Source organism: Mesocricetus auratus, unplaced genomic scaffold (genome assembly GCF_017639785.1).
Source record: "Mesocricetus auratus isolate SY011 unplaced genomic scaffold, BCM_Maur_2.0 Super-Scaffold_100027, whole genome shotgun sequence".
NCBI lineage: Eukaryota > Metazoa > Chordata > Mammalia > Rodentia > Cricetidae > Mesocricetus > Mesocricetus auratus.
The window spans coordinates 2,400,523-2,412,086 of NW_024429208.1; the positions used below are offsets into that span (position 1 = coordinate 2,400,523).

Below are 11,564 nucleotides of genomic sequence, written 5' to 3' on the forward strand. Positions count from 1 at the left end.
GCTAACAGATGAGGAGGCTTGGAGAGAGGCACAGCTAAAGAGACAACGTGTAGAGACCAGGAGGACAGGAAGCGCCAGGCATTCTCTGGTAAGATAAGGCCAGGTAGAAATACATGGATTTATACAAATGGGTTAATAATTAAGACTGAGCTAGCCAATAAAAACCCCTAGAAGTCCCCCAACACTTTAATAATTAATAAAGGCTCCATGTGTTTATTTGGGGCTGAGAAGAGCAGCAGGACCTGGAGGGACAGAAGCCAGCCTGGGTTACCTGAGATCCTAATTTAATACATAGAAAGATATATAGAAGATAGAATGATAGATAGATAGATACATACATACATACATACATACATACATACATAGATGCATAGATACATTGATAATAGTAATAGACAGTTATAATAGATGATAGATATGATAGATAGATATAATAGATAGTAGATAGATTTCATGATACATAATTAGAATATATGAAGCTAACCTTCAGAAAATTGACTTAATTTGCATACATTTATGTGTATTTGTCTGTGTGTGTGTGTGTGTGTGAAAAAGAGAGACTCAAATATAGAAATCAAAGAATTTATGTAGGAAATCTTGATGGGCCAGAGAGATGGCTTCGTGATCCAGAGCTCTGGCTTCTCTTCCAGGGGACCCAGGTTCAATTCCCAGCAACTACATGACAGCTCGCACTGTGGGCAACTGCAGTTTCAGGGGCTCTGATCCCTCACTCAGGAGGGAACACCAGGTGGTACATGCAGGTGGAACACAATGCACAGAAAAAAAATTAATTAAAAAAGAGGAAATAATGGACAATGGATAAAATGATGAGGCTGCTTCACAACACTCAAAGAACAGTTTACTGAGCAGAGACGGCCACTGGAAGTTAACTACGATCTAGCAACCTCGCCACTGTGAACAAATCCAGGGGACAGCAGTTCATGTGTCAAAGTCATCTTCTCTCCCATAGTCACGGCACACTGGTCACAAGGGCCAACATACAGGGCAGACCCTAGGTGCCCAACCAGATGAATGAATGAAAACAAAGTCCATTCAGTCCTTGCTCCATTTCCTACCAAATGGTGTGAAAACCCAAGAAAATGCCATTTACACCAAAAGGGGCATAATGGAACACGCCTTCCCGTTGTTCAAACCAGCTGAAGCAACAGTCGGGCGGGGCTCATCCTCTGCTGCCTGAACTCGAAGCTTGGACCCCCAGCTCCACAGCCACACCTCAGAGTCAGACCTGAGAGCATTGGGTCAATGCTCCAGGCCCTTGCAGGACTCATCCTGGGGGCTTTGCCTGTGGCTTCTGCAGTCCCACAAGAGGTCACACTGACAGCCTAGAGACAGTGATCTGCACTATGAAGGCAAAATGTGACCAGGATGAGGGAGGAATGGGGATTCTTCCCCTGGGGGACAGTCAGTACCACGGGAGTCTGTGGTGAGCATCTCCCCTGGGGGATTCAGAGACTGCTTCAAATGAGACAAAAACAACTCCTTCCCATTCTTCCCCCTCTCCTCCCTCTTCTTCTTCTCCCTCTTCTTCCTCTTCCTCTTCTTCCCCTTATTCTTTCTCCCCTCCTCCTCCTCTTTCCCACCACGAGCCTGTGCAATGGAGCAGAGAGTCATGCAAACAGTTCCAGACTTAATCCTGAAGTATGGGAAAACAGTCCCAGAGAAGGAGGCTTCGTGGAAGGAGAAAATGTGGGACAAGTCACTCATGTTATAGAAGGAAATGTCACCTTCACTGTAGTCCACAAACACCCCCACACACTGGGGAGTTTTCCTAAAAGATAATGAAGTTCTCCCAGTGTCAATATAGGCCCAATAGCCACTACTAGAACGTCCCACAGTCCAGAACCCCTTCTCTGGACTCTCAAAGTACAAGCCTTTCCTCTCCACATCTCCCCGACAAACCCCCAGAATCCACTTGCTGCAGTCTCCATTCTTTATCTTCACCTTCCAATAACATCTTCCTGAGGAGATGCCTTCCATGCCTAACACACTGAAGAGGTCATCCAGGCACATAGTGGTGTCCGTCAGGGTCACCTGCATTCTGTCCTGAGAGATGGCAAGGATGCGGTGGGCAGAGTCTGGATCCAGAGTGACAGGCCCTGCAGGGAGAGTCCCCAGTCACGGGATGTCCTTTCAAGCCCCAGACAAGGTCACAGCTGCCCACCTCCACATCAGGGCCTCCCAGCTTCTTCTAGGGGGACAAGGCCCTCACAGAACAGCCTGTGCCTCAAGCCCATGGCTTGCATGCAGGGGAAGGGGAAAACGGCTTACTAGGGGGTTACAAGGTCACAGGGTTCTTGAGAACCAGACCCAGCTTAGTGGCTGTCCCCTCTGCCTCCCACACTGCCACCACTGAACCTGCCACCTCCTGGATCACCACAGAGGACAGAAGGAGACACCAGAGCTATGGAGAGAGCAGGAGGAGTGTCCCTAAGGAACACAGAGTCACTCACAGGCCTGGAAGTGCTCCTTGCGCCAATCTGCAAGAGAAACACAGGTCATGTGAGCAGTCTAAGACACCACAACCATCTGACCACTGCTGTCTTGTGAAACACATGCCTGGTAGTTGTGGAGACAATATGCCCATCACACACACATACACATACACACACACACACACACACACACACACACACACAAATATACACACAATAGCACACATAACAAACCTATAAACACACAATCTCAAAGACTCACATACACACACATACAGATACACACACACAGAAACACCCACAATCACAAACACATCTGCTGTAGCTTTCCATAAAGCCTTGACCAATGGCATTGAACATCCATTCCTAATGAAGGCAGAAGAGCAACCTCCAGTTGCTTTTGGTCCTGGTGTTTCACCACAGCAGGGGAAAATGGGAGACACACGCTCTGCCCAGACGATAGCAATCCAACAGTCACGTACCTGCATACAGCTGGGCCTTCCTCCAGGCTGTAAAGGAACATATTCCCCTGAGACGTCATCAGAACAGCCCCGGTAGAGCAGTCCCTAACCCGCCCCTCCATCCATTCTAAAGGTGAGGCTTGAGCTGAGAGGAGAGAGGACACCGAGGAGCCGACTCCTGCAAGATGCAGAGGCAGCAGAGGACTGTGGGAGATTCCCTGGACCACTGAGGGGAAAGATGGTGTTGGAGGCGAGGTTCACCCACTGTCCCAGTGCTGTGTGGCTCTTTAGTTATCAAACACCTGCCTCCACTTCAAAAACCAAAATATCAAAAAAGAAGAGCAGAAGAAGAAGGTTCTATACTCTTCAGCTTCCCTCATAAACTCTTAATCAAAGCCTTGTCATGTGGGGGAAAGATCTTAGAGAATAAAACAAAATACTCTACAATTGTCAGAAACGATGACAACATCAGCTCTTTTTTTTTTTTTTTTTTTGGTTTTCACGAGGCAGGGTTGCTCTGTATTGTTTTGGAGGCTATCGGTCCAGCCCGGCCTCAAACTCACAGACATCCGCCTGCCTCTGCCTCCCAAGTGCTGGGATTAAAGGCATGCGCCACCACTGCCCGGCAACATCAGCTCTTTTGGAAAGGTATGTTTGAATATGTGCTGGAAATGACAGTGGACAGGAAGTGAGTTCTTGGGTGAAGCACACAGTGTCCTCATGTAAAATATCTCTAGGATCAGGCACCTCCAGTCCAGGGGCACACAGCCCACCATCCCTCTCCATCCCTTAGAAGGTCAGCATCCCGGCCTGGGCCCACCACTCTGATCCACACCTTCAGAGCTGAGGGAACAGACTCCCTGAGGGATGACTGCGGAATGGGTGGAGGCCATACTCCAGGACCTCGCTTACTTATGAGCATCCTTGCTGGGGAGCTTTTTGTCAGTGTGACACAAGCTGGAGTCACCTGAGATGCCGGAGACTCGGTTGAGAAAATGCCCTCAGCAGAACAGCGGTAAGCAAGGCTGCAGGACATTATCCTGGCTGGTGATTATCCCAGAAGCAGCCAGCAAAAAGTGCCACCCTAGGGCAGGTAGGCTTGGCATGTATCAGCAAGCAGGTTGGAAAAGCCATTGGGAGCAGGCAGGGAAGCAGACATTGTCTGTGGTCTCCACATCAGTTCCTGCTCCGGGCTCCCACTCTGGCTTTCCTCAGTGATGGGCTGTGAGGTGAACACGGACAAGACAAATAAACCCGTGCTGCTCAGGTTGCAGTGGGTCCTGGTTTCTTATCACAGCACTGGAAACCTAACTGAGACTTTTTTTGTTTTGTTTTTGTTTTTGTTTTTTGAGACAGGGTTTCTCTGTGGCTTTGGAGGCTGTCCTGGAACTCGCTCTTATAGACCAGGCTGGCCTCGAACTCACAGAGATCTGCCTGCCTCTGCCTCCCGAGTGCTGGGAATAAAGCCATGTGCCACCAATGCCCGGCTTGAGACTTTTTTAATAAAATTTGAATACTGCTTTGTGGCTCCCAGTTGCAGGCAATAGTCGAGAGCGAATGGGACCAAAGGTCAGCCCTGCAGGAGACAGGAACTGGTAGGAATAGACCCAGGGCACAGGACACGTCAGCAGTCACATGTCTCTGGGCAGAGATCTGAAAGACCCCATAGGCCAGACTTCGCCCTCACAGAACCTTCAATCTCTGTCCCTATAGGGGTTCCCATTCTGCCTAGGAACCATGGGACATTGGGGCAGTCACTCACCAGCCATGTAAGCTGCCTTCCTCCGATCTGCAAAATAACACACAGGAGTCAACTGAGCTGTTGGGACACTAAGGGGACACAGGGTTGGGAGGAAAAGCATGACTCACCGAGCTCTCGATGGAGTGTGCCTGAAGACAGAGAGAAGACAGGGGATGCACTCAATTTTCTTTCCTAGTAGTCAACACCACAGATCAGCTGACCCCCAGGCTCCAGCCATCCTCTCTGGGATTTCTTGGCCACCTACTCTGATCCCAGAACCCTGGCTCTTCCTGGAGACCCTGGCCCATCCTTTCTGCTATCATGACTTACGCGTGGTCATCTGTGTTTCCTCTGTGGTCGCCTGGGACGCCTGCTTCTCAGACTGCAGACGCTCCCTCTCCTGCCGCAACTGCCGCCTTGAACACCGTTCTCTTCTGAGAAGACAGCATGACCCTAAGACTAGAAGTCCCATCACAGTCATGGTGATAGCAAAAGCTGGCACCCAGGGAGAAGTCTGAGGGAAGAAGGGCTCTGTGGCCCAGGCAGACACACAGTGAGTGACAGCTGAGGACAGCCGGCCCAGCACTCTCCGGGAAGGACATCCACGTCCCAAGCTCTGTAGAAGGGAGGAACAGCCCTCACCTGGGATGACTATGGCCATGGCCTTCTCCTGACCCAAGGTGGGATTGGAGGCAGAGCAGGTCACATTCCCCAAAGAGCTGTTTCTCACCACCATCGAGGTCTCCACGGTGAACAGTCCCTCAGCACCTTCACTGTGGGTCTCAGGGGATGCTGGGAGCGTCTCCCCTCTGGAGTCTCTCCACTGCACCTGGGGCTTTGGGTACCACCCTGAAGCCCTGCACACCACACACAGGCCACCATCTTCCGGACCTTTGATGTACACTTCAGGGACAGAGCCCATGACTGCAGGAGGACACACGTGACGACCCTAACAGCCACTCTGGGCTCAGAGACCCCAGAAGCCCCTGTGTGACTCATAGGAAACTCTCACTGGAATCACAGGTATTGAAGAGGAAAAGCACTTCTGACTGGGGACAAGGTTTGGCTCCTGCTGCCCAACAGAAGAAAGATACTAACAGGGTCCACTCTGATGGGGAACAGAGCACAGGCCGCCCTTTTATCAACCAAAAGACCCAGAGGAAACAGACGAGAGTTGAGCCATGGACACCTGTGAGCCCCAGGTTAGCAAGTCCACGCCCAGCTCCTCCCCAGGGAAGACTACACCCTGACTGTCCTTCCTCACCCCATCATTTGTCTTGAGCAGTGATCATCGCTTGACAATGACTTCTCATTTACACACTCTGGTTTTTCTGCCCACCCCTCTAAAATATGAATTCCAACAGCTGGTATTTTAGATGTCACTGACAGCATCCCTGGTCCGCAGAGCAAGGACCAGCATGTTTTAGGAACTACATATACAGAATTTAGAATAAAATAGCCTATATAGGAAATCTGGGAGCTGGAGACATGGCTCAGAGGTTAAAAGCACCGGCTGCTCTTCCAAAGGTCCTGAGTTCAATTCCCATCAACCACATGGTGGCTCACAACCATCTGTAATGAGATCTGGTGCCCTCTTCCGGTGTACAAGCATACATGCAGGCAGAGGATTGTATACATAATAAATAAATCTTTTTAAAAAAGGGGGGGGATCAAGCCGGGCGTTGGTGGCGCACGCCTTTAATCCCAGCACTCGGGAGGCAGAGGCAGGTGGATCTCTGTGAGTTCGAGACCAGTCTGGTCTACAAGAGCTAGTTCCAGGACGGCCTCCAAAGCCACAGAGACACCCTGTCTCGAAAAACCAAAAAGAAAAAAGAAAAAAAGAAAAAAAAAGGGGGGGATCAGCCGGGCGTTGGTGGCACACGCCTTTAATCCCAGCACTCGGGAGGCAGAGGCAGGCGGATCTCTGTGAGTTTGAGACCAGCCTGGACTACCAAGCGAGTTCCAGCACAGCCTCCAAAGCCACAGAGAAACCCTGTCTCGAAAAACCAAAAAAAAAAAAGGGGGGGATCTAAAGCTAAATAGAAACGAAACTGGTGACCAGAGCAATGTGTGGTGGGGTGTGCCTGTGAGCCCAGCCCTGAGAGGAAACCCAGAGGATCTGATGTTCTCAGCCATCATGGATCACACGGCTGGTGTAACAAGTCTGATCTACATGAGAACTTGCTCAAAAATAATTAAATTTATCAGTGACATCATCCCTTAGTTTCCTAAGGTCACCCAACATCTTTAGGACGTGAATCAAGTTAACCAACCTGCCACCTTCAGCTCCAGGATGGCCTCTTCATAGAAGACCCCCTGTTTGAAGAAGCAGATGTATATCCCACTGTCTGACTGCCGGATATTTCCGATGCGCACGGCAGCCCTGCCTTGGTGGAACTGGTCCTTCACCAGAGAGGTCCGCCCTGAGTATTCAAGCCTCTGCTCTCTTTTCTGCTCTTGTCGGTTCCGATAGACAAAGACCGCTTCTGAGAATCTGGCGCGGAACCACCTGAGCTCCTCCATGCTCTCCAGGCTCACGGCTGGAGACACGGAGCACGGAAGTACGGCTTCCCCACCGAGTTCCGCCACAACCGGGTGCGAGGGGCCAAACACCTCGAACTCCTCTGTGGACACAGATGCAGCAGTGAGCGGACTGAGGAGGAACGGGGAAAGCAGAGGACGCACGCGCACTGTTGACGGGAGCATCCGGGGAGCGGGAGGCAAAGGCTGGATGAGGCTGCTCCCGGCATTGTGGGTTCGGCACCCATGACCAAAGTACAAAGGTCTGCCGACTATGGCAGTGTAGCCCATAAATCATAGCAGAAACTCTCTCTTCTGAAAGTGCCCATGGCCCCAGAGCCTTCCCTTTAAAAAAAAAAATCACTGTGCATTCTTTCTCGAGCGTGCCTGGTCACCAGGGTGCCATTCGGGTTCTGGATCTCAGCCCAGAGCGCCAGCTTTCAGAGGTCTGGGGTGGTCCATTGCCATGCGTTTGTAAGGTCCCTTCAGATGTGGATTCTGTAAGACATACAGCTCCGCCTCCCTCAGAGGCTACTTTAGAAACCCTTGATGATTGAACCACACCCAGGAAACTCCCAATCCCAACCCTAATTTCGTATATCAGTCTACATCTTCCTCTACTGAACTATATGTGAACTTTAAAACATACAGCAGCTGGGCATTGATGGTGCACGCCTTTAATCCCAGCACTCGGGAGGCAGAGGCAGGCAGATCTCTGTGAGTTTGAGGCCAGCCTGGTCTACAAGAGCGAGTTCCAGGACAGCCTCCAAACCCACAGAGAAACCCCGTCTCAAAAAAAAAAAAAAGAACAAGTAAAGCAAGGAGCTAGAGACCTGTCTGAGCAGGTGAGAGCACTGGTTGCTCTTCCAGAGGACCTAGGTTCGATTCCCAGCACCACATGGTAACTCACAACTGTCTGTAACACTCTTCTGGATTCTGTGGGCATCAGACATGCAGGTGGTACACACTCACACATTCTGAAAAACACCCACACCCATGAAATAAAATACATGGTGCCAAGGCCACTTCTGTGAAAAGGCCGCGGGCACTCCCGGGAGCCCCAGTCACGTCTTCATGAGAACGAAGACGGCCTAACTCTCCCTGCGTGCCTTTGGTCCGCTAGGCCTGGCCGCCTTCTCTACAGACTCTGTGGACCCCTAAACAGCTACTTATCACTGTGTGCTGCTCCATTTGCTTCTGACCACTCTTGTCAATCACAAGACCAGGACCCCTGCCTGCTGGCTCACAGACCCACCTCTGTAACCACTATACACAGAGCACAGTCACACCCTGCTCTACTCAGAGCTCAGCCCTCACTCTGCAGTTCCCACCAGGGATCACCAGGTCCCACAGGACTGCTCCACCTCGGGACCTCCCACCTCACCCCTGCAGGACCTCCCACCCTCACCCCTGCAGGACCTCCCACCCTCACCCCTGCAGGACCTCCCAGCTCACCACTGCAGGACCTCCCAGCTCACCACTGCAGGACCTCCCTGCAGGACCTCCCACCCTCACCCTTGCAGGACCTCCCACCTCACCCCTGCAGGACCTCCCACAATCGGCCCCTGCTTCTCTCTCCCTGGCTCCCTCTGCTTCAGCCAACCCTGGCCCCTGCAGCTCCCCACACCCGGGCACACTGCCAACTCTAAGGCTTTGATGATGACTTTGCTCCCCAGGTCAGGTGTGGCCATGGAGCCCAGGCTGGCCAAGGACTCACAGTCTCGGGAATGCTCACGCAGACACGCTCAGCCTAGACTTGTATTGCTAAGGGAATACAGTGAAAACCCTGGATCCCAGGGATAATTGAGTCCCGTGCACATGAGAGCAGACTAACACACGGCCGATCCCAGTCCCTGGAGGGAGACAGGGGAAGAGAGACCAGGACACACTCACTTGTGGACACCAGGGCGAACAGCTCTTCAAGGACAAGCAGGCAGGTAAACTGGAAGAGCAGAGCATGTTGGCAGCAAATCCCCATGTCCTCAGAGCTGGGAGGAAAAAAACAGATGATGAACACCAAGACACTTGGGCAGCAGGAAGCAGACAAATTCCACCCGAGACTGGACATCTGAGCAGAGAGAGTCACTCAGGGCTGGTGTCAGCCCACTGACAAACACGTCCGTGTTAACAAGGTGAAGACTCCCACAACCCAGCACTCACAAACATCCATGCCTGGGTTCCTCCCAGCCCTGCAGAACAACACAGGGAGCTGGGGACCTCCAAGTCACCTGAGAGGAAGCCATTCACGCTTTCCCACCCCATCCCAGCCACAGTGAGGCCAAGCTCTGCCCAGACAACAAGGCCCTGCCTTTCTCAGCTCCTAGAGGAGAGCCCAGAGTAGACACCGTCACTCCAACTCCCCACCGTCCACATACAGCCTGTGACCTCCAAGACATAGAGCCTCAGCCCCTCCCTCAGGAAATGCACAGCAGAGGCCTGTGTTTCTACCATTCCATAATTGTGACCAGACAGCATCTGGGCAGCCTCAGACACAGACATGTCTCCCATGATGCTGTGGTGTCCGTCACAAGCGCCTTGAACTGCTTTTTGGTTTAGGAGTTTGTCCACACTTCAGTCTTAGCCCCTACACTCGGCAGGTGCCACACACACATGTCCAACAGACACATTTGTCCCCATAGTCTCAGTCACGATAAAGACCCTGCATGGTGTAGACAGGCTTGAAAACAACATAAATAACCCCAGTCTGCCCCAACCACTTGCTGTTTGGAAGGTTAGGAAAGGGGGCAACCTAACGACCTGACAAGGAAATCTCAGGGACCCCTGACCTATCTCCAGGCTGAACCACCAGGCATGTGACCGGACGGGACTCGCTGCACTTAATCTCATCTCTGGTTCCTTTCTCGGGCTCTCAGGTATCTTCAAACCCAACTCACCTGCTTCTCTTTGCTCCAAGATTTGAAAGGCTGTGACTTCATGGGGGACAGCTCGAGGCCTTAAGGGACACAGCAGACCCCAAATCTTCCTCTCAGAGTCCAGCCATGCTCCAAGGTGTTGGTCCTCACAGCTCTAAGCACTGCTCCCCCCAATGCCAGGCTCCGGTTCCCACATCTCCAACAGGTCCGTGGTTTCTAGGCAGCGACAAGAAGCAGAGCCCAGCACAATCTGTCATGGCCTCTGCAGAGACTTCGACACGGCCTTATCCAACAGAGCCCTCCCAGCCTCCAGAGCAAGCGGAGCTTCAGCCATCAAAACTGAAAGCTAAGGTAATTTGAACAGGTGTGTGTCACTCTGCAAGTTTCTTTCTCTATCAGGAAGAGGTGAAAGTCCAGCCCTCCCCAGCCACACCCTCACCCCTGCCACAGCCAACCCTGCCTGCTGGGGAGACTTCCTGAGGAATCAGCTTGTCAAGACGACATCAGAGTGTGACAGAAAGGAGAAAACGAATCCTCATTGAGTCTCTGTTAAGCATCAGCTATGTCAACTCCTGCCAGGACCCCAAATAGAGGTGATGTCACGAGCCCCGACCTAACTCTAGTTACTACCAAGATGAGCTGTTACTAGAAACCTGTAGCCCCTGTCCACACCCCATGTCATCCCCAGCCCTGCCCACCCCCCACTCCAGGCATCACAAGACTCGGCAGGAGCCCGCAAGGGACCTTGGACCCCAGGTGCCTTGAGCATTATTGCAACCGTATCTCCTCCTGGGTCCCCAGCATATGACTTCCATGGCTAGCCTTCCTTCCATAGGCTGCCCCAAGGGCGTGTGCAGGACCGACGGCGGCTCAGCTCTCAACTCTCTCAGGATCCAGGTTCAGATCCCAGCACCCTGACCCGGTGTTTTCAACCACCCGTAACCCCAGCTCCAGGGGCTCCATGCTGCCTCCAGGCTTCGGCTGGAAACTCCACACGCTAGGCACATGCTGGCAAAAAACACATACACATAAGGGGAATGAAAATTAAGCTGTATACAGGTTTGTTAAGGAGGACGGCTGGACCTCATTTTTCTAAGCCTCTTCTGCCCCCTTGTGGCCAGAATGTGACACAGTGGCCGGTTCCCAGCTGAGCCCATTGGTTTCGCTGTTTACACACTTTGCTGAGGACAGGTCACCGGGTCCGAGGAGAAGGCCGTTTGTATCTGTTATAACCGTCATCTCCCACCGTGGTTGGGAAAGTCGGAGGACATGACGTTGGTGGCCGGTTCTCTTCCAGCCCGATGCTGGACTCTGAGGGCGGGCTGACCCAAGTCCATGAGATACCGGGGAGGCACTCCCAGCCTCACGGTCCGCAATAGCCACGGACTCGAGATTGGTGTCAGCCAAACACGCCAAGGAGGAAAGACTGCGATGAGATGGGTCAGCCCGGTCGTCAGCCCTGTCAGCTAGTCAGACAGTCACCTTGGGCTGTCACCTTCCTGAGACGCTACAGCCT

The 11,564-nt window shown here is 52.2% G+C and overlaps 1 protein-coding gene across 1 annotated transcript; it reads right to left on the bottom strand.

The window, feature by feature from the left end:
• Positions 1 to 1,335: 1,335 nt before the first annotated feature.
• On the bottom strand, positions 1,336 to 10,677 carry LOC121134284 (butyrophilin subfamily 3 member A2-like). The gene is given in 11 exon segments (XM_040732316.1): positions 1,336 to 1,553; positions 1,555 to 2,117; positions 2,472 to 2,498; positions 2,936 to 2,962; positions 4,677 to 4,703; positions 4,784 to 4,804; positions 4,986 to 5,186; positions 5,298 to 5,579; positions 6,929 to 7,279; positions 9,069 to 9,163; positions 10,070 to 10,677. Coding segments are annotated over 10 exon segments (1,659 nt in total). The 5' UTR covers positions 9,154 to 9,163; positions 10,070 to 10,677; the 3' UTR covers positions 1,336 to 1,478.
• Positions 10,678 to 11,564: the final 887 nt, after the last annotated feature.